This window comes from Haemorhous mexicanus, chromosome 2 (assembly GCF_027477595.1).
Source record: "Haemorhous mexicanus isolate bHaeMex1 chromosome 2, bHaeMex1.pri, whole genome shotgun sequence".
Classification (NCBI taxonomy): Eukaryota; Metazoa; Chordata; class Aves; order Passeriformes; family Fringillidae; genus Haemorhous; species Haemorhous mexicanus.
The window spans coordinates 114,815,128-114,836,666 of NC_082342.1; the positions used below are offsets into that span (position 1 = coordinate 114,815,128).

Here is a 21,539-nt window from a genome sequence, read left to right on the forward strand (position 1 = left end):
TTGTTTTTTTGCTGAATTGACATCTGTTTTGAACTATTGTCTTTAGGTGTGATACAGTGTTAGTGTTTATTGCTTTAATTCCTGACCATAAAAATACAGTGTGCAGATACTGTAATGTAACTGTAGGAAAACTGCAGTAAAAAATAGTTCAGTTCTTTTACTGCTTGCACACTGTAGCACATGTTAAACATAAAAAGTTGAACACGTTCCTGCCTTTCTCATATATTTACCTGTTCATTGCTAGGTACGAGTGTGAGGAATCCTTCACAACTCTGAATGTAGATATAAGGAATCACCAAAACCTTCTTGATTCTTTGGAACAGTACGTCAAAGGAGATTTATTGGAAGGTGCAAATGCATATCATTGTGAAAAATGCAACAAAAAGGTAATGATTCCTTTTATTTCTAATTTGTGTGCAGCTGTGATGTTACAGCTGTACTAAGTTCAGTCTTAGTTCATGTTTGGGGAGAAAAGTCATCCTTTCATTACTCAGTTTGGTATTTGGTGAGAGTATATGAATGGAAATTTGAGAGCTGGTAACTGTTCATGTCCTTTTGTAGGTGGATACAGTGAAACGCTTGTTGATTAAGAAGTTGCCTCCAGTTCTTGCGATCCAGTTGAAACGATTTGATTATGACTGGGAAAGGGAATGTGCAATCAAATTCAATGATTATTTTGAATTTCCACGAGAACTGGACATGGAGCCTTACACAGTGGCAGGTGTAGCAAAATTGGAAGGGGATGATGTGAATCCTGAAAATCAGATAATACAAAATGAGCAGTCGGAAAATGAACACTCTGGGAGCACAAAATACAGACTTGTGGGTGTGCTTGTGCACAGCGGCCAGGCCAGCGGCGGACATTACTACTCTTACATTATCCAGAGGAACGGTGGAGATGGTGAGAAGAACCGGTGGTACAAATTTGATGATGGAGATGTGACAGAGTGTAAAATGGATGATGACGAAGAGATGAAAAATCAGTGTTTTGGGGGAGAGTACATGGGTGAAGTGTTTGATCACATGATGAAGCGAATGTCCTACAGGCGCCAGAAGAGGTGGTGGAATGCTTACATTCTTTTTTATGAACGCATGGACACGATAGACAAAGACAATGAACTAATAAAATATATTTCAGAAATCTCTATCACCACTAAACCCCACCAGATTAAAATGCCCTCAGCCATCGAGCGAAGCGTGCGCAAGCAGAACGTGCAGTTCATGCACAATCGGATGCAGTACAGCCTGGAATATTTCCAGTTCATAAAGAAGTTGCTTACTTGTAATAGTGTCTACCTAAACCCTCCTCCAGGTTAGTATGGTAGTGTGATAATCATGGATTCATTTCTTGCAAGAAGAGTTTTGGTTTGTGTGGCAAAGGATTTATCTAGCCAGTGAAAATTTGGTGTGTCCTGCTTTGAATACTCCTGTCCTTCTGCAGTTAAACACCTCTTGTTGAGTCGTTTATCAGTGGTAACTTGACAGAATATTTAGCAAAAAATACTTTGATAAACTATCAGCTGTTACTCAGTTGCTGTACTAAATCAAGTTAAAATACTCAAGTTTGAGGGCTCTTTTGTTGGAAACAGTTCTCAAAGGTGAGATGCTGAATTTGTAAAAGACATATGTTAGCCTCCAGGTACCTGTATTAAAGCTTACATTTTCAAATTCCACATTGTAGAATAGGGGCTATTTTGATCAAATTTCTTCTAAAATTGGAACACCATATCAGACAAAACAGTAATCTGAAATCAGTTAAATCATTAAAAATTGCTTTTACTTTGTCTACATGTGAGTATTCTGATTTTTCTTTAGGACAAGATCATCTGTTGCCTGAAGCAGAAGAAATAACTATGATTAGTATTCAGCTTGCTGCTAGATTTCTCTTCACCACAGGATTTCATACAAAGAAAATAGTCCGTGGCCCTGCTAGTGATTGGTATTTTGTCTTTTAACAACAATTACGATTTTGGAAGTTGGATGTCTGTTAAAAGATCCCATTTAGATACATGGTGAAGGTGCACGTGGAGAGGGGGGAAAGTTTGAATAGAAAATACTGGGAAGAATTTGATCTTTGAAACATCCTGCTGATCTGAATGGCTTCGAATTTCATTTTCAAACAGAGCTTAACTCTGTCTTTTAAAAAGAATAAAAGAATTGAATCTGTCACTAGCACAGAACTAACAGGTTATGTTTTCTGACAAATTCAGAATGGTTTTTACATTGTTTAGTATTTTTAAACAAAGCTCTTTACAAGCCATTGGTGCAGCTGATATTTGAATTCTGTTTGTGAAACAAGTATAATAGTCTTTGAGACACTGTTGGCAGAGCACTTTATGTACATTGCTATGGGGCCTGTAATTCAAATCCACACTGTGACAAACAGTGCCATCTTACTCGTTTTAGTCCTTCAGCTGGGTTATTCTCTGCTGGGGAGAGGAGTGGGGGTTACTGTTGGTCAAATTGGAGAGAAAATCTGGCATTCATGGCCAGTAGTTTACCAGCTACTACTAAGTAGTTGTGTAATAATGGCAAATTTCATACCCCCAGCAGCAACTTCCAGAGTAGCTTAAGTTATTCCTTTTAATTTAAGAGATCAAGAAGAGTTCAAAAATTCCTGCTGAAAGGACAGAGTAACAAGGCCCTCTCTGAAACAGATATTTTAGTCTTTGGGTATTGGCTGCTCATTTTGTGGGGGTTTTTTAAGGTCTGTAAATGAGACTATAAATTCTTGTTAGGTTACGTATTTAGTTGTGTGTTGTATATGAAATCCACCTGTGTTCTCTGCTGCTCACCCTCTTCCCCAGTTCCAGTACAGAGACAGTGGTGGCTGCCAAAATAGGACCTGCTTTAGGTAGTTAGGGGGTGTAATGCTGTCTTAATTCTTATAGGTGATAGAGGTAAAATGCTACAGTTAAGTGTTAGGTTTTTAATTGAAGAGTATCTTCCATTTCTGATTGCTCATAAGAGTATCACTATAGGAACTACAAAATATCTAATTAGAATCATTTTGTGAACAAAAATGTTTGGGTAACAGCTTTAACACATATTTTCTTCAAACTCTGCAAAAGAGCATGTCTGCCAGAATTCACTAATGTCTGCATTTGGTCCTAACTGTGCCATCTCCTGTTTCAGGTATGATGCCCTGTGCATCCTGCTCCGTCACAGCAAGAATGTACGTTTTTGGTTTGCACACAACGTCCTTTTTAATGTTTCAAACCGCTTCTCTGAGTATCTCCTGGAATGCCCCAGTGCAGAAGTGAGGGGTGCATTTGCAAAACTTATAGTATTTATTGCACATTTTTCATTGCAAGATGGACCATGTCAATCACCTTTTGCCTCTCCTGGACCTTCCAGTCAGGTATTTAATTTTCTAATGAAAAGCTTTTTAAACTTATTCTTACTTCTTCATTATAAGCATTTCATGTAAAGTAAACTCTGGAGCAGATGCATCGGTGTTGGCTGAAGAGCTGTACAGCCCATTTTGCACTACAAAACAGGATGTAACTCAACCAGTTTGAGAGTTGCTGCCAGAGGGTTCAGTTTCCCCTCATTTGTAAATCACTGTGAAGGCTTAGTGAGAGCTTTGAGCTTGGAGTGTGAAATCTGAAAAAAAAAAAAAAGCCGTGGCTATTTTAGTGAAGTAGTGTCTGGGGAAGTGAACCCTTGTTTTTATTTAGAACTGTAAAACAAACAAACCCCCACAAACAAACAAACACACTAGCCTGAAAACCTGCAGGAGTTCCCTATGTTTTAATCCCATGTATCTTGCAACAGTGAAATTGTCAAAAATTGTAACTTAGTGTTGGAGTAGACAGTGAATTGCCTGATTTTACCCACCTAGAATTGACAAACAACAAAAAAAAGCCTACATCTTATTGTGATAGTTGTGAAAACAATGTTAAAAATATCAACTTTTTGAGTCTTTGCTTTGTCATGTTTTAGTGTCTCTTTTTGCTTACATGGTCCCATTTACCTTCCCAGAATGTTTTCACTACTGTGTCCAGGAAAAGAATTTGTTAAGAATTAAGTTGAAGCACCGTAGGCTTAGGAAGTGTTCTGTGTTGCGAGGTATTTGAGATATACCTGTAGAGGTGATTTGGTTGTCTTAGTCTACAAAGTTAATAGTGGAATTGCATGTATGTTTCTTGAGTATTTAGGTCTATCTGCTATTGGGAAAAAAGCCCAGTTAAAACTTTCTATAGCTATAATTTCTTGGATTCCCATGGTACTGAGTGATGGGAGTCTTACTCCCTGTCTCTGTCTTTTTGTCTGCGTGAGACCCTCAAGACCGACCAGCTGCTGCTACTTTGGAGCTTGTATAAATCCCATACCTTCTAACCAGTTCTGTTTTCTGTCATAGTAAAAAGTAGAAACTAAATCAAGATATGATGGATTCAGCCACTAACAGTAGAACTTGTTTCTTTCTGTAGGCTTACGATAACTTAAGTTTAAGTGATCACTTACTGAGGGCGGTACTGAATCTTCTGAGAAGGGAGGTATCCGAGCACGGGCGCCACTTGCAGCAGTATTTCAATCTGTTTGTGATGTATGCCAATCTAGGTAAGCAAATTGCTTGTACTGACAACACTGTAATAAACTGGGGCTTTATTGATGATCCAGTTACAGAGATAACAGCAGGAGGATCCAGTTTTCCATCCTTAGGCAGATTGTTATAGTTATATGTCATAGAAATACTCCCTAGCATCTGTGTTCTTCCTCTTTGGAGTTTGGGGCTTCAGTCTACCTGTCATCCATGGAAGATAAACATGAGAAGCTTGGAGCTGTAAAACAGTGTCCTGCTGAGAGAGGGTGGGGCTGAAACTGTAAAATACTTGACTGTTGCTGTTTATCAGCTCATGCAGGAAGTAGACAATTTTAAAGGAATTTAATTTCCTATCTCTAAAATTAATCTAGACAATTGTGTTAATTTATTAAAACTGTAATGTCTGTTGCTTTCATATACTTCGCCTACCAAAGCATTCTCTGTCTGGCAGGTTTCTGTCATGACACCAGAGTAGAATTAGTGTCATGGCAGAGAAGAGAGATGCAATTCTTCTGCTCCAACTTCTCTTTCTTCTTCACTAGCTTTTCATAGTCAGTGCAGTTCAGGCCTCTGAGCAGGCGAGCACTCAGAGGCCGGATAGGAAAATATAATTTTATTTGTGAGTCTGATCTTTATCACGATCTACCCTGCAGAGCTAAACCTGGAAATACTAATTCAATAATCAGTTGTCCTTGTCTCACTACTGGTACCTGAAGGCTTCTGTGTGAGTGTAGAGTCCATTCAGCAAAAACCACAAAAACATCATTCCTGCATTTTGTGGAAAAGATTAAACTGTCTGACATTTTGAGAAATCAAATAGTAGATTGTTCACATCAGAGCAAGTGAGAGGTCATTTCTACAGAGGATGCAACTACAAAACTATCTAGCATAATCAGAAAAAATGCCATTAAAAAACCACTTACACTCCTCCTTATCAGAAAAATGGAAGGTAAGGCCCAGTTGTATTTCAGAATAAGACTGACTTGGAAATGTATCAAAAATCATTACTTTTAAGCAAAATAAGAAACAGAATGCAAGAAGGGATATAGTGAATTTCCTGGTGAGTACTTGTGTAGTATGTGTATGGTACTGCAGTGGTCTTGCAGTAAAACCAGATGTAAGTTTTTTGGTTGGTTGGGGTTTTTGAGGTTTTCTTATTTATTTTGTCACTTAATTTTACATTTATTATACCATGTGGCACAGTTAAAAAATGTCTTGAGTTTGTGATTGATGTATCTAGGACATGAGAGAAAAAAACAAAATACTCTATGGGGGTTGTTTTCCTATCCTGGGCCTCACAATAAAAGGATTAATTTATTGTCCAAAAGACTTCTCTGAGGCTTTACTGTTAACACAGATGCTACTTGTGTGTTGCTTAAGTGCTAATGAGCACTGTGAAGAAATGGTAGTAATTTACAGCTCTCCTTCAATGTGATTCTGCAGCTGTATATTATTTTCTTTTGCATCTTCATTGATTTGATTATTTTTTTCCCCAGAAGGTATAAATGAGGGTTTAATAGAACCCAAGAACTAAAAAGTTGTGAGTCATGCAAACTCTTGTTATTTTTCTTTTAAAAAATTTTAAAAGTATTTTCAGTGCCAGAAACAAGATTTTTTTTTTCCTCCTTGCGCCATAAAGGTGTAGCAGAGAAGACACAACTTCTGAAACTGAATGTTCCTGCAACCTTCATGCTTGTGGCTCTGGATGAAGGTCCAGGCCCTCCAATTAAGTACCAGTATGCTGAGCTGGGGAAGCTGTACACCGTGGTGTCACAGCTGATCCGCTGCTGCAACGTCTCATCGCGGATGCAGTCTTCTATCAATGGTACAGTGAATCTTTAGTTTGCTTTAAATCCATTGACTAAACCAGTAAATGTCTTTTTGTGTATATTTAGCTATTATTTATAAAGTGGATCAGCTGGAAAAATGTTTTCCTTTTATGTTCAGCAGCTCCTTTCATTTAAAGAAACAAATCTGTTTGTTGTAAGCAAAACTGATTTGTTACACTAAAAAGGCCAAAACAGAAATCTGTTCTGTATTTTATACTGCTTGGCTTATTCCTTAAAAATATAGGGAAATAATTAGTAAAGTAGGAGGCTGTTCATTACAAAATAGTAATGCTTTTAGAGTAGTTTAAGCCCATTGTAAAGAGCTGTCCAAAGATGTTTTTATCCTGAGTAGGTGATGAAAAATAGACTACAGAAGTAATCTATACAGGAAAAGCACCACAGCAGTTTTGAGTTAACTGATAGTGCTTAGCACTGAAGAGATGTTGCATTGTTTTGGGTAGCTCTTGAATATGATTTGATGCTCATTCACACTCAATACAGCAAACAGCAGCCAGCGCTTCAGTTTATAAAAGATAAAGAATCAGTTAGAAATTGATTAACCACAGTGTAAATCATTAACATTTCCAATAGCTGAATAGAGTGCAGTTATTTTTGAGGAATGGCGACAGGATATCGGGCCATGTGGACTTTATAGCCTGTATCTGTACATGTTCTGCTAAGCATATTTTAGAAAACCTAATTAGAAATCTGTAGAGAAGCTATTTAATGGGAAACTCATTACAGCTTGATGTGTCAGGCTATAAAGTCAATAGGCTAGATTGTGCTGTAGTGAGATTAATGAACTGAAAATTTTACTGTGCTGTAATAAGCTTCAGAATCATGTGGCAGTTTTGGTTAGGATTTTTTCCAGTGCATTACTTGAGGCTTAAACTGAAAAGGTAGTCTACCTGTGAAAAACAGTTGTATATTCAATATATTTATAATATTGTACTGAAAAAAGATTATTTATATTAACTTTGGCTACTAATTATGATTACTGTTTGCATAATAAGTTATTTTTTGTTTCAGCTTATTAAACTAGAAAAGCTTTCCCTAGTCTTCTGGGCATCTTCAAACAATAACTCAAAACACTGCTAAATTTAGAAACATCAGGAGCAAGTCAACATTCTTTCACTACACAAAATGAAGCTGATTAAATAAGTTACATTAATTACAAAAGCATATTTATTCTCTACACTCCAGAGATTCAAATGGGACTGTTCTTATGGAGATACTCCCCTGAACACTTTTGCATTGTCTTGTGAAGTAAACAGACATTTTGTCCTTAAAATATGGCTTGGGCTGTTACACAAGCAGTGAAGTAGATAAATGCAGGAGATAAGAGGATTTCTCTGAACAATTTCAGTGAATTCTCCTCTTGCATGTGAATATGTCTCCAGCTGTTCTGATTTGATTGTCACTGCATATTCTTATCAGAGAGGGAGAAGTAGCTCTCTCAGGCAGCAAGTGTCAAGCTTCACAAACATAAAAATTAGTTATTTCTTACTATTTTTTTTCAAAGAAAGTCAGCTGTTAAGAGAGGGTTTGTGTTTTTTGATGAATTACACCAGTTTATATTTTGGAGTGTCTACATTGAAGGTACTTCAGCACCTTTTAATCCGTAATAACTGTTTGTTCCAGGTAATCCCCCACTTGCCAACCCTTATGGTGATCCTAATTTATCTCAACCTATAATGGCACTTCAGCAGAACGTAGCAGACATTCTGTTTGTGAGAACTAGTTATGTAAAGAAAATTATTGAAGATTGCAGCAACTCTGAAGAGACCATCAAGTTGCTTCGTTTCTGCTGTTGGGAGAATCCTCAGTTCTCTTCCACAGTCCTCAGTGAACTACTTTGGCAGGTAAAAATAAAAAGCTAGGAGAAAGATGAGAATAAAAATATGAATGATTCTGCATTTATATGTAAGAATGTTGTATTAAATGCTGAAGGGGGTGCTTGAGAAGTAAATTTCCTCAAGATGGCATCCTCTGTCAGTATTTACAGTCTTAGGTCTGCACATCCCATTGGAGTACTTTGGGAAGTGCTTTATGAATTTAGGGTAGCAACTTTTAACAAGCCAGGAATGATGTATTAAGGGTGGAAAGTAGACTGAGGTGGTCTTTGTGTATTTCAAGAGCATCTGCTAAAGTTTTCTATCATTATCCATAAAAGAGATTCATAGGTGACATGAAAAGCTGGAATCATTTCCTTAGATCTCCCTTGTATTTAAATCAAGTATGTTTGTTAAATAAGGTTGTTTACAAGTCTGCAGAATATTTTTGGCTTCAGACTCAGCAAAGAATCTTTGATACCGTCTTACCATTTCCACTGTAATTTCTGTAAGTCAGTTATGCTTTTCCACTCCAAATGAAATTCTTTACTTCTGTTAGCCCCTCTTTATATTTGCACTTTTTTTTTCATGTAACATGACATTTTTCCGTGTCCCTTTGTTTGACACTTGAAAGATTCATAATAAAAATAACTTTATTAATATTTTGCTAGCCATGTATTTTACATTTTAGGATAACCTGTGAAGACAACCTTTATACACATTGCCTAAAAGTAGCGATATCAATGAAAAGTGACATTTTAAAATTTTTCTTTTCTAAAGGCATTTTTTAAGGTACATTCTTCAGCATAACATACTTGGGGCTTCAGATCAACTGGGTCAGAAAAATCATAAAGAGACATTTTTTCCTTTACAGAACCTATTGTATTTACAAACAAATCAAATTAAATTGCAACCTGCAAAATTCCTGACACAACCAACACTTTCTAGAAAGAAAGTATTGTATCTAGAAATATCCTTTGAATTACAGTACACTTCAAATGAATTGTGTTCTTGTATTTCACTGTGTAAGCTGCCTGCCTCAAGAAATGCTTTCTTTTGTTCTCTGCACTTTCACTTTTTAGGTTGCATATTCATATACGTACGAGCTTCGACCTTACTTGGATCTGCTTCTGCAAATCCTGTTAATTGAGGACTCTTGGCAAACTCACAGGTCAGTATTTACCTGTCCTTTTATAATTCAATATTATTCTGTACAGATTGTTTTTCCAGTGGTTCTGTTGCTAATCTTTTAAATAGGTTTGTTTTAAATAGGTATTTTATCAAAATTCAAAAATAAAGCAATTTTCTGTGTTTTTGTCTAAAATTTTAAGATAAGTACAATTTTTCGTATTCCTTACTATAGAGAAGTTTGCTATACAGCCAAGATTTCTCACATACAGGAGAATGTGCTGTTTAGGTTAAACTCAGGTTAAACTTCCCTGTGAAGTGCTCAGATTGATTCATAGCAATGTCCCCTTGAGGTGGGCCAGCAACAGCCTGGGCTTGCTCAGGAGCACATCAGATGTGGGAGTGGTACCAAGACATACATGAAGTGTGAATGTGTGAGAAAATAATATTTCACATTTAGGTATTCTATGTATGATCACATTTCAAGAGAATTGTAACTCAGCATATTACATACTAATCCAGTTGAAAACCTAATTTTTATATGTTTACAGAATAAAGCTTTAGAAAGTTATTAAAATTTTAAATTACTGCAAATACTATTTCTGAGAACAGTCAGTTTTACAGAAGTTTAATATAAAAGTAGGTGAGATAACACAAATGTCATCAATGTGCTACCTGTCAGTGTTTTAAAATGTCACTGTTTCATAGTAAGCAGTTATAGGTAGTATGGGATTTACTGAATCATTTCCAACTGTTTCTCACAGGACATTTCAAAAACTTTCAGTGAGAGCACACTTGTTGGGTATGGGGGTGGACTCCCGTCCTTAGCTGTGGAAGCAGGCTGCTCATTTAGAATGTTAGAATTGCCTGGCCTTATTTTAGGAGAGACTCAAAGGAGATGGTGGTCTGGCTTAACCACACTCCAGAATATGATGACTGAGTTGTAGGGATTTGGTAATTTTCTTTATGGGGTTTGCATATATGATGCAGTTAGCTTATATTATCTTCTTGATAAACAAATAACTCATGAAGTCCACAGAATGCTGGAGGATGGGCATGCTTTAATAGATATGAAGTAAAACAGTGGATTTTTAGGGTTGAACAGCAGGTGAGAAGTCATGGAAGTGGTTGTTGGGGATAATGCTGTATTTGAAATAGCAGTGTATGAAGGAGGTGGAATGTGGTAGTGTGGCTTCCCTAGAGAAGTACATCACTCCATGTCCCATTGCAGTGTCAGGAGTAGCACTGCTCCATGGAATTGTGTTGGGCTTCCACAGAAGGTATTAAATGGCCAGCTCCAGTCATCCACTACTTCTTCCTGCCACTTCTGGCCATAGCTTGAAGTACTTGTCTCTGTGCTGTTCTTGGTTTTGCTGTGTGTCCTGGTTTGAAAAGGAAGTGAGTTTTTGGCAGTTTGGTGGTCAAACCAAAAGGTGCTGAGATTTGAATATTGGCACCTGGTGTGGCCACTGGATACGCCTCTGAGAACACAGGGGATTAAAAACAGAGAACTCTCAGGGGGAAGCTCTCTTGGTTCCAGTAGGTGAAAGAGGTCAGTTTGTAATTATTTCCAGAATCCCAGGGCGATTCAGGCGTGCTGTGTTCTGGTCACATCTCACAGGACACACCAGGGAGAATATATTTTCATAGGGGCACTGGCATTGCGCCAGCGTCAAAGCATGGCACTGTGATAATCAGAGAGTTTTAGTGATCTTTGTCTTCTCTTCTGAAAAAAAAACACAAACCAAAACCCAACAAACCACAAAATAGTGAAATTGTCCAGTGTAAATGGTGGCTTGTAACTGCTGGAAAACGAGTCTGGTCTGACTCTGGGCAGTGTGCATCCCTTGGGGCAGCTTGTCCTCTGGTGCTGCAAGATCACTGCTGCTAGCCCTTGGCATCAGATCCACTCTCTTAAAATTTCTCTTGATTTGACAGTGCCAAGTGCCAAGTTTGGAATGGTGCAAGTGCCATTAAATTAAATTACTTGAAGTAAAGCTCATCATTGTTTTACAGATGGAGCCTGGGCTGATGGCTGCCAGGGCTGTGAGGAAAGAGGGCAGTTCTTTCCCTGCCATGAGCGTAGCTCTTTGAGACACCAGTGTGGGTTCTGTGCCCCCTCTGACCTTTCTTCAAAGCCAAAAGTGTGTCAGTTCTCAGTTTTTGCACAGTTTCATGGTAGCAATTAATTCCTCTGCCCCGTTCAATAGCAGAAGGCACAAAAACTGGGCTTAGTTCCAGGGAATGCCCAACTCCCTTATCCCATGCACAGATATATATATACCACTCATTCCCCTTCAGGGGAGCTGCACGTAAAAGGGTGTCTTTGAGAATCATACCTGAGTGAAAGTAACCATTCTGTTGAGGATTTAACTATTCCAATTCTCTAGGGACCTATTGGGTTAACAGGGCTGATTTTTAAATGCAGTAGATACTTTAGTAATAAAATTGAACTGTTAATGTTGATTACTCTGACTAGAATTAATCATAATTACATTTTTTATCTATCTTGTTCAGTTATATTTTTAGCATGTTTGATAATTTTTAAAGTAAGTTATATATATGACATGTCAGGTAAATTTTCTGATTTAAGAAAAACCCTTTTGACTAACACCAGAAGTCAGAACATCAACTGTCCCTTTTGTAATTGCATTGTATACAGAGCCTTAATTCAAATGTTAAAACTCTTTAACACTTAAAGTTTTGTTGTTGTCCTGGTTTGTTTTTTCCTAGGATTCACAATGCACTTAAGGGAATCCCAGATGACAGGGATGGGCTCTTTGACACCATTCAGCGCTCGAAGAATCATTATCAGAAAAGAGCTTACCAGTGTATAAAGTGCATGGTAGCTCTCTTCAGCAACTGCCCTGTAGCTTACCAGATCCTTCAGGTGATACCTTTTATTCTCTTTCTTGTTGCTTTTTTCCCATTTCTGTGTTTACTAAAACCCAAAACAAACCCCACCATTATTCAGTTTTTAACACCTCAATTAATTTACAACTTCCAGGAACAACTCATTTGCACTTTTTGTATGAAAAGGTCATTATAAGGGATTGAAAACAATCTGGTTAAATTCACACTAATTTACAGCTGTGATGCAGCTGCAAATCTGCAGACTTAATTTCAAATTTGAAGTTTTCTTTGGAGAAAGAAGGATATTTGTGACTCCTCTAAAGAGCAGCAGATAGGGTGGTGGTCTCTGACAGTATAGGAAAGGAAAAATGCTTCTGTTTTCAAGAACACAGGAAATAATTGTGAATTGTTCATTTTCCATCTGCAGAGCAATGGAGATTTGAAGAGAAAATGGACCTGGGCAGTGGAATGGCTTGGAGACGAGCTGGAGCGTAGACCATACACTGGCAATCCCCAATACACCTACAATAACTGGTCTCCACCAATACAGAGCAATGAAACATCAAATGGCTACTTCCTAGAGAGGTCACACAGTGCTAGAATGACTCTTGCAAAGGCTTGTGAACTCTGCCCAGAGGAGGTAAAGAATTAATTTGACTTTCATTAAAAAAATTAAATGCTTCTGTAAATAATTAACCTTAGCAACAGTCTCCACTCATTTAAGAGGTAACACATTTCATATATACTTTATAAGTATGGAGTTAGGTTTTTATTTTTCAGTTTTTATTACTGTTTCTGTAGACATCTGTCACTTAGAGAATTAGCAGTATGAAATTGAAATTGACCATTTGAAGTAGATTATGAATGAGTCTGTATTTCCAGTAATACATTGATAGAAGGAATTTTTATTTATTACAATACAAGCTATAGGTGACAGGGTGGGGTGGAATTTTCTGTGAATGTCTAAAACATGACTCTAGCATGTCTGAAACAATCATTTGCACATAGGATTGGTTTGGGCTAGAATAATTGTAATATGTTTTTAAAAAGTAAATTAAATGGACTGTTTCAAACTTTAGGAACCAGATGATCCTGATGCCCCAGATGAACATGAGTCTTCTCCACCTGAAGATGCCCCACTGTATCCCCATTCACCTGGTTCCCAGTATCAACAGGTAAAAGCTCTGAGTTGAACTATTTATTCAGAGTTTCAGGCTTGCTTGTTTTTAGCATTTATGGTGACTTAAATTATAGGCATTTAGCCAGAAGCACGTTATTGTCAAATATCATGTTTGGAGGAATAAAGGTACAGCTCCATTTCAGCAGGAGCAGTTTCACCATCAGAGCTTCAGTTGGGAATTTATCAGATCAGGGATTAATCATCCACAGAAAGAGCAGAGAGACTGATGTAATCACAGCTTAGTGCATACTGGATTTGATTCTGTTATATTTATTGACATTGATAATATTTTGTGAGCTGTTTTCTTGTTTTCAAATATAAAATCAAGTCTCAAGGCCTGAATTTGGATAAGTGGATGGCTTTTGGAAAAAAGCGGATGGCTTTGTGGCCATGTAACTTGTGCTTTGAACAGTGATCTCTAAATTTCAAGTACATATAAAATCCAGATCTGTTTTAAATGGCTGCTTTGTTAATACTTTCCAGTGGAAAGCCAGATCTGGAAGAAATCATAACCAGGGTCTTCTTATTGAATTGACTAAATTATGGGATCCCTCACTTAGTTGCCATATTTTGTTCCAATTCATTTTGTATATTCCAAATCTGCTAATTTAATTTCCTTTCCTGCCCAAATCCATTTTCCCCTCCATCTTGCTTTCCTTATTTGATGTTCTCAGCAGAGCAGTTGGTAAGTCATGCAGATTTTCCCACTCCTTCCTGAGCTCCCAAGTTCAGACACATTCCGTAACCTCACGATTGCCCTTGTCATGTGTTCACTTTCTTGCAAGAGATAGCATTTCTCACTAACACACACCCAATCCTCAAACTCTTGGTTTCTCTACAAACTCTGCAAAACAGCAGATAAATGAGGTGGTTTTGTTTGCCAGATCTGTGTGATACTTTTTAAATTGGGGCAGAGCATTTGCAGAAAACTGCTGGTCTAGATTTCATTCAGTTCTGTAAAATTGAGATTTCCCCCTTAAAAACTAAAGTATGCTGCATAAACACAGGTTTGCTTTTTCCATTGTTTTAGGGAAAAAAGTCAAGCTGGTTGAATCTGTTAATAAAATATGTGCACAGTGTAATGTGGCAGCCACATAGGCAACCTCTCTTGGTCTCCTTATTTCCTTTCTTGCTGCTTTTGCTTTGCATGTAACTGTTTGTGATTCAAAAGCTGAGATTACTGTTTCAACTGATCCTTTTATCTTTACAAGTTGAAAGTTTGTTTCCCTTGTGTGTAAATTGGCAAGGTAAGTGAAAGGTGTGACTCAGGGGAATGAAGCTGCTGGGATGTGTGTTCATAGGATGTTCGCAGGAGAAGTTGGTGTGCTTGAGGATACTTCCCAGTGGTCTGAGTGGAAAGGGGGAAAGCAGGGAGTCAGGAGACAGCCCACAGGGTTAAATCCCTTTGAAATGTGTGTGCTTTGTTGCAGAATAACCACGTGCATGGACAGCCATATACGGGCCCGGCAGCACATCATATGAACAACCCTCAGCGAACTGGCCAACGAGCACAAGAAAACTACGAAGGCAGTGAAGAAGTTTCCCCGCCTCAGACAAAAGATTAGTGAAATGCACATAATCAATTAACTTGCTCCATCAAGACTGTGCACCCAGGCCTTACAGTCCAACTTTTCTCTGTGTCTGGCTAATATTTAAAACTAGAAAAACTATTCCTAATCAACATGGAGTGGAGAGTCTATTCACTGTCTTATCTGCAGAAAATTGCTGTCAATATATAACCCGCCTGCAGTGGAAAGTGTATAGTGTTTTGTAATAAATGGCCTGATGCTAATGTGTAAATGGCAAAGGTGTATATAGTATATTAATGTTTGACTGTTAATTCTTGAGCAAGAAACATTTTTTTTTGTCTTGATGAGACTCACAGATCTACGAAAACAAAAAAATAATTTCTTGATATATCTGCTGCGCTCTGCAACCAGTGTTGCCTGCCTCATGGCAGTTGGATCAACTCCTTTACGAAAAAGCCTATCCATGTCAACCACAAAAATAGTTTCATGTTAATTCTTTGCCACTGGAGTCGATTTTACTATGAGCAACGTAATGGCTGGTAACCTTTTAATTATTTGGTTGATGTGGAAAATTGGTGATGTAACATTGTTTCTAGATCTTTTTTCATTGCCTTTTTCATTCTGGTATTAGGTTAATCACTTTGAAGCTATAGTTATGCTGTAACATTTAGCATGGCTTCACACCAAGTTAGTGTAGCCAATGAGGGGAAAAAAAAAAAAAAACAAGCGTGACAGCAGTTGTCCCAATGTGACAACTGTATTGCTCAGAACTTTTTCTTCTTACACCTAGACTATAAAATGGGGAGGGAAAATGTGACAAACAAGTGGTTTTCAGTTTCACATATGTTCCTCACATCTGATGTTTGACAGTTCTCTCTCTGGGTGGGATAAAGAACACTTAGTTTTCAGTAATAGGAATTTAAAAGATTTAAAACAAATATGCAAAAATTTGCTATGCCAGGATGCCTGGAGCATAATAGACTGTATTTGGTGTGCTTGTTTTGTTTCTTTGGTAGAGCTTATTAGATAAACTTCTAACACTTTCCTTCTACTGCATCCCAGTGAAGTGGAAGTCAACAAAATCACAGAGTACTTGTGAGTGCCACTGCACCAAGTTAACTTGCTGGTTTTCTGCTCGTTCACAGTTCTACTTGAAAGTGAGAATTGTCTTAGCTCTTTATCCATTATACAGAAAATCTTAACATTAGAAGCAGGGTTTAAATATAAAAGAAACTACTGGTTAGTCAAATACAATTCTGAGGTATCTCTATTCCAGAATAAACATTTGTTTAAAGACTTAAAGAAACGCATCAGTAAATACTGTATTTAAATGAAAATTGGTAACTTGAATGTGTGTAATTTTTTTGGAACCTGTCTAAAAACCAAATACCCCTGCAAAACAGATACAGCCCACCCTATACTATTTAAATATTTTGCTGTTTTATTTTATAGAAATTATTTTGCTGAATTCACAAATAGAATTTGATTTAAGAAGAATGTTTTGTCCTGTGGTGTGTGTTGTTTTTTGGGGTTTTGTTTTTTAATGGACTGCACAGAAAGGTGAATTCTGTGCAGTGGCACTATGCTGAATTCTGGAACAACAGTCACAATGAGATTCTGTGCACAAAAAAAAAAAAAAATTGGCCCTCAAGAATAAAATAATCAGGACAATTACACTGTAAAAGTTTCTTAATGTGATTTATCTTGTACTTTTTGTATGTTTTTATATATACATATATATATTTAAGAGCACAAGCTTGATGGTGTTTTTTACAAATGAGTTGATAGAAACAAAGCTGCTTATCAAATTAAAGGTGTGTAGTTTTGAAATTAACAATGGAAAATTCAATCCAAGTGCATTCTTAGGCATTTAGTGTAACAAGGGAGAGACACAGAAGATTTTTGAATATGCTGTGTAGCGATGATCACTTTTATGCTTCCATGTTTTTCCTAGTGCTCAAGTTAATTCAGATTTTCTTCATAGTTTTTTAGTAATACCATTTTACCTGGATTTAGTAAATTTGGATAACGTGTTCCCATTTATGTTTGGGGATGCTTGTTGGAGGTTTTAACTACAAAAATTTTACCCTGAGTTCTCAAGTTGAAATATTTATTTGGACCAGTAATTATTAAACAGGCTATCTCAGAGGCGATTATTACGTATTTTGTACTATATAGGTAAAATATATAATGTGCTAGTTCAGCCTTGCCAAATGTGTTTGCTTTTAATAGTGCAATGATTGTAGAGACATGTCAAACCTGTGACACTTTAAGGCTGTGGCTTTCTCCAGCCATACCCAGCCCTGTCCCAGAATTGGGAATGGCTGCAGTGGCAGTTGTTTTCCAGGCAGCAAACTGAGGATTTTGTGCATCTTTGTGACATGAAGAAGGGTAAACCCATATTGTTTGCTGCAGCTGTTGCTTTTTAAACAGGCAGCTCCAGTGTAAGGTGCAATGTTTTCTTCACTCTGGGCAAAACCATTTTGAATTGTACTTCTTAACAAATACTGTACAAGCAAAAAGTTTGATATGCACGTTTCTGTCGCAGCGTTTTGGCAGGTGACTTGAGGCGATGCACCTGGCAATACCTCGTTGGTGATGGCACACTCTAAAGCAGTACCCCTCAAAGTGCCTAAAGATTTAATTCCCCCATCACTGATTTCAGTCCTGTTTTCTGTTTAGAACAGTTTCTAGGGAATCTCTGGTCTTCCATAAAATGAGCCAATAAATAGTAAAGCAATTCCTCGTGTTCCTGGCGGTGTAACGTGGAATACATAGAAACTGAAAATCCATAGGTGATGTTGAGTCAGGGTTAGTGCGTAGTTTGACCTTGGGGGAAATCCATAACCTTACTGAGCAGAATTTCTCCATCTTGTGCATTTGGATTGTGGTTGTTTAGTGACTAAATTCAGCTTTTAACACTTGCTACTGTCAGTGTTAAAAATAGTACAGCCATATATAAAAAGAATTCAGTCACTGTCTGTGTATCAGTAAATGTACTATGTTTTGGTCACAGAGTTGGTCACCTGCACCTGTGTTACCCCTTTGACAAGAAGGAGATGGCTCAGGGTTCTGTCAAAGCTTGTTTGTCCTGCAGGACCCAAACTTGTGGGAATGGACAAGCAGAAGAGGACTCTGCTTGACTTGGAATTTTTCGCATTATTTTCCCAGCTGACTACAAGCTCTGAAAATTTGAGTTCTTTGTTTTTCAAGCTTGTGTATCTTGCTGAAATCGAGCCAGAAAGAAATGAAATTCCCCCATTGACATTTCTTTTTTTATTTTCCTGAATGGAACTTTAGACAACATGAAGATTTCTGTTATCATATTTGCTATTATGCCTTCTCAGCCACTATGTTGTGCCTAGCTTGTGTGTTTTAGCATATGTATCATGAAAAAGCACTTAGAGTTCCAAAACTTCCTGTATATTTCCTGAGATCCAGGAGAGAATGAGATTAGCCATTCTGCCAAAGCTAAAATGGGCAAAAATTGGCTGCTGTAGCAATTTACTTCATTTTTGATTTCAATAAATTTTGTCTACCTCTTAAGTCTTTTGCCAGAAATGAATAGGCTGATGAGCTGTGCCAGGGCAAAGTGGCTCCATGTTTTTGTTGGTGTGAGTTCCAGTTACTGGGCATTGCAGGGAAGCTTTCAGTGCAATGAATTCAACTAAAAATGAAGTTAAAGACTGACTGTATAAATTGGAGAAGTGGCATGTTGGGAAATTAGCAGAGTAACCAATTAAGTATTTAAATATCTTAGTTAAACCTTGTTAGCCCACACTTTCAAATCCACATTGAAAGCAAACTCTCTCCCCCGTGACAAAAGACACACCTTTATTTTTGGGAGGGTGAGATGCTGATGCCAACCTCACATTTCTTAGGACAGGTGTGGGAGTTTCCCATTTGTGGCTCTACTCCAGCACAGCATAATCAGGACAACAGTGATTTTGGCTCTCTGTCTACTTACTTTTCATGCCCATCATCATGTTCATGATACCACTTTCCCACAGCCATGAGGTCTTGGGAGTGAAGTGTACACCTGCCTTGCCTAGAGCCAGAGAGAAGAGGCATTCTGGGAGCAGTAAGAAGTGTCTTGTACAAACCATGTGCTGCACCATGGTGCTGCAGTGGCAAAGGCAAAGTGGAGGGGTCCCAGCTGCTTCCTCCTGCAGGATTCCTGCTCTCCTTGCAGGTGGTGTGGTGGGGAAGGTGACACCAAACTGCTCTTTGGAGCTCAGTGCATTCTCCTGGCTGGCAGCTGGGGTCAGAGTGAGCTCTGTCTGCCCTCTGTGCCGTTCCAGGGTGTCCCTGGCCCTGCCTTCAGTGGGGTTGCCATGTCAGCACAGTCATTTGGCTGACACTTGCCCTCCAATCCAGACTGGAGGAAGGGCTTTATCCCAGCCTGAGCACTGTCACTTTTCACACTGGAACTTCCTAAGGTTCTTACCATAAATTTCCTTTTATTTCTAAGGTATAAAGGTCTCCCCTGGGCTTTAAGTTTCCAGTAACCATTCTGTGTGTCATTTATTCACAAAAGCAAGTGCACAGCCCCATCCCTGCAGTGTCTGTTAGGGGCAGGCTGTGTCTGGAAGTGTGTTAACAAGAGATTCCAGCCATTAAATTCAGACCTCCCCATCCTGCACTCTGATTTTCTAATGCAAGTTGTGGTGGATCCATGGATTTCTGCAGCATTTGTGAGAGTTCAGTTGATTTCAGCACTGTAAGAGTGGAAGTTGGTGATATGTTGGGGTCAAGCCAGCTCAGTCAGCGGGTGGCACAGAAGAAGACAGAGCTCTTGTTTGCAGACAAATCAAAACAAGCATGGGGGAACCAGTTTCTGAAGGAGAAAAACACTCCTGAATAAGGGCTAACTTTTAATCAGATTTTTAAATACCCTGCTCTGTATTTTTTAGCTTTAGAACTCCTTGAAGCCACAATTTGATAATAAAGCTGACCTACAGGCTGTTTCCTTGGAAGAATTTAATATAGCCTTAAATCATAGCAGCACAATTCTGAAATGACAGGGTCATTGTTCAGTGGTCAAAATAATGTGCAAAAAAAGGTCTTCTAGTTTTTAACCATTAAATAACCTTGAGTAATGAAAACAAGAGGAAAAAGGTTCCATGACTACATCCACAATCTGACCATAGCAAAACATCCAGTGCAGGAAAATAAGATCATTCCCTTCTCTGTTTCTATAGTATTCAAAATGTCTGATAATGTTAATTTTTGTTCTTAATTTGCAACTGCTGTTCCAGTGAGTTGGTGTATTTTGCCCAAAGTGGTGTGAGCTGCACAGTCTGCATTTGCAGTGATGTCCCCTTTAGTCCACACCAGAGCAAAATGTTTAAATGTTTGGTTTTCCTCTATAAGCTGTTCCCTGATCCACATTTCTGTTGTGGTGTTGTGTTGTTCCTGTTTTCATACAATGCCCAGGGCTGGATGAATGCTTTCCAAGTGTGGTTTCACCTGAGCCATTAAGTGAGCAGTTCTGTTCTTTTGCTGTAGTGATACCTCTGTAGGTGCAGCTTTTAAAGGTATTATTAGCCTTTTTTGTAGCTTTATTTATTGAAATGCTGCTCAGTTCTTGTCCCTCACTCTTAAATTCCTGTCCATCATTTCTTGTGATTCTTTCTTTCAGAGTTTTTCACTCTGGATTGCAAGGATCATTTTTATATTCAGTATTTTTGTATTCTCTTGGAATCAAATCCCTTCACTTGCCATAATGGTTGTTTACCTCCTGTTTTTATCCACACCTGCTGTCCTGCTGTTTGCTGCTGCAAGAAAAAAAACCCAAAAAACTCCACATTTGCTTGGCAGCCTGGAGCCTTTCACAGTGCAGTAGCAGCAGCCACAGCCTTGACCAGGTGGGCTTTGTCATCTCTTAAACCTTCTCATTTATGTGGGATAGGAAAGCTTTGTGCTACTGATGGCAGTCTGGAATTCTAATAGCTTGTAGCTTATTGATTTTCTTTGGTTGGTTGTTGTTTGGGGTATTTTTTCCCTTAATTTTCTATATTGAACCATTATTCTACAGGTGAATAAAAGCAGTAGGTTTTGCTGGAATCTACTCTGGAAAAGAAGGCGGATTGAAAAGTTGGACACTTAATATACTTGATTGTATTTAAATATCTGGTAGGTGCTTTAAAGTCCTCAGAAGGTCTTCTGGAAGCAAATTCCAAAGCCTAGAAATGTGAAGATTAGTTCTTCAGGACTTACTGATACTCACCAATTCTATCTGCCTGCCCTGTGCATGACTGAGGACAGGTGAAATAGCAGAAATGGGAATGTTTTGCTGAAGGCAGAGGTCATGCTGTGTGAAATCCCTGGGGAGCTGGAGCTGTGCTTTGCCTGGCCCCTCACACCCCTCTGGCAGCAGCTGCTGAGCCTTTGTGTGAGACCTGTCCTGAACCACAGGGCTCCCCGGGCACCAGGAGCTGCTCCGAGCAGCAACTTCAGATTAAGTAGCATGTAAAGCATTTTCTATTCTTCTTCTCTAAGATCTGTACCAAGTCTAATCCTCTGAGCAAATAAGAGCAGGGAGGGGGCTGAGCGAGGGCCTTGGCAAAGCTGCTTCTGTGAATCCTTTCTACCTCTTGTCGTTCATTGCCGGGAGCGGCTCCGGCCGTGCGAGAGCTGCCC

General features: G+C 38.4%; 1 protein-coding gene across 2 annotated transcripts in view; it reads left to right on the forward strand.

Annotated features, from left to right (window-relative positions):
• USP9X (ubiquitin specific peptidase 9 X-linked) overlaps window positions 1–16,394 on the forward strand; it is a 97,091-nt gene extending 80,697 nt beyond the window's left edge. For both annotated transcript variants that reach the window (XM_059839989.1, XM_059839990.1), the window contains exons 34-45: window positions 245–386; window positions 562–1,312; window positions 1,816–1,939; window positions 3,136–3,361; window positions 4,434–4,563; window positions 6,186–6,371; window positions 8,017–8,237; window positions 9,290–9,378; window positions 12,069–12,225; window positions 12,616–12,828; window positions 13,268–13,363; window positions 14,799–16,394. In XM_059839989.1, the coding sequence (XP_059695972.1) occupies window positions 245–386; window positions 562–1,312; window positions 1,816–1,939; window positions 3,136–3,361; window positions 4,434–4,563; window positions 6,186–6,371; window positions 8,017–8,237; window positions 9,290–9,378; window positions 12,069–12,225; window positions 12,616–12,828; window positions 13,268–13,363; window positions 14,799–14,933 (2,470 nt within the window). In that variant the 3' untranslated portion in view covers window positions 14,934–16,394. The remainder of the gene's footprint in view (window positions 1–244; window positions 387–561; window positions 1,313–1,815; window positions 1,940–3,135; window positions 3,362–4,433; window positions 4,564–6,185; window positions 6,372–8,016; window positions 8,238–9,289; window positions 9,379–12,068; window positions 12,226–12,615; window positions 12,829–13,267; window positions 13,364–14,798) is intronic.
• Window positions 16,395–21,539: the final 5,145 nt, after the last annotated feature.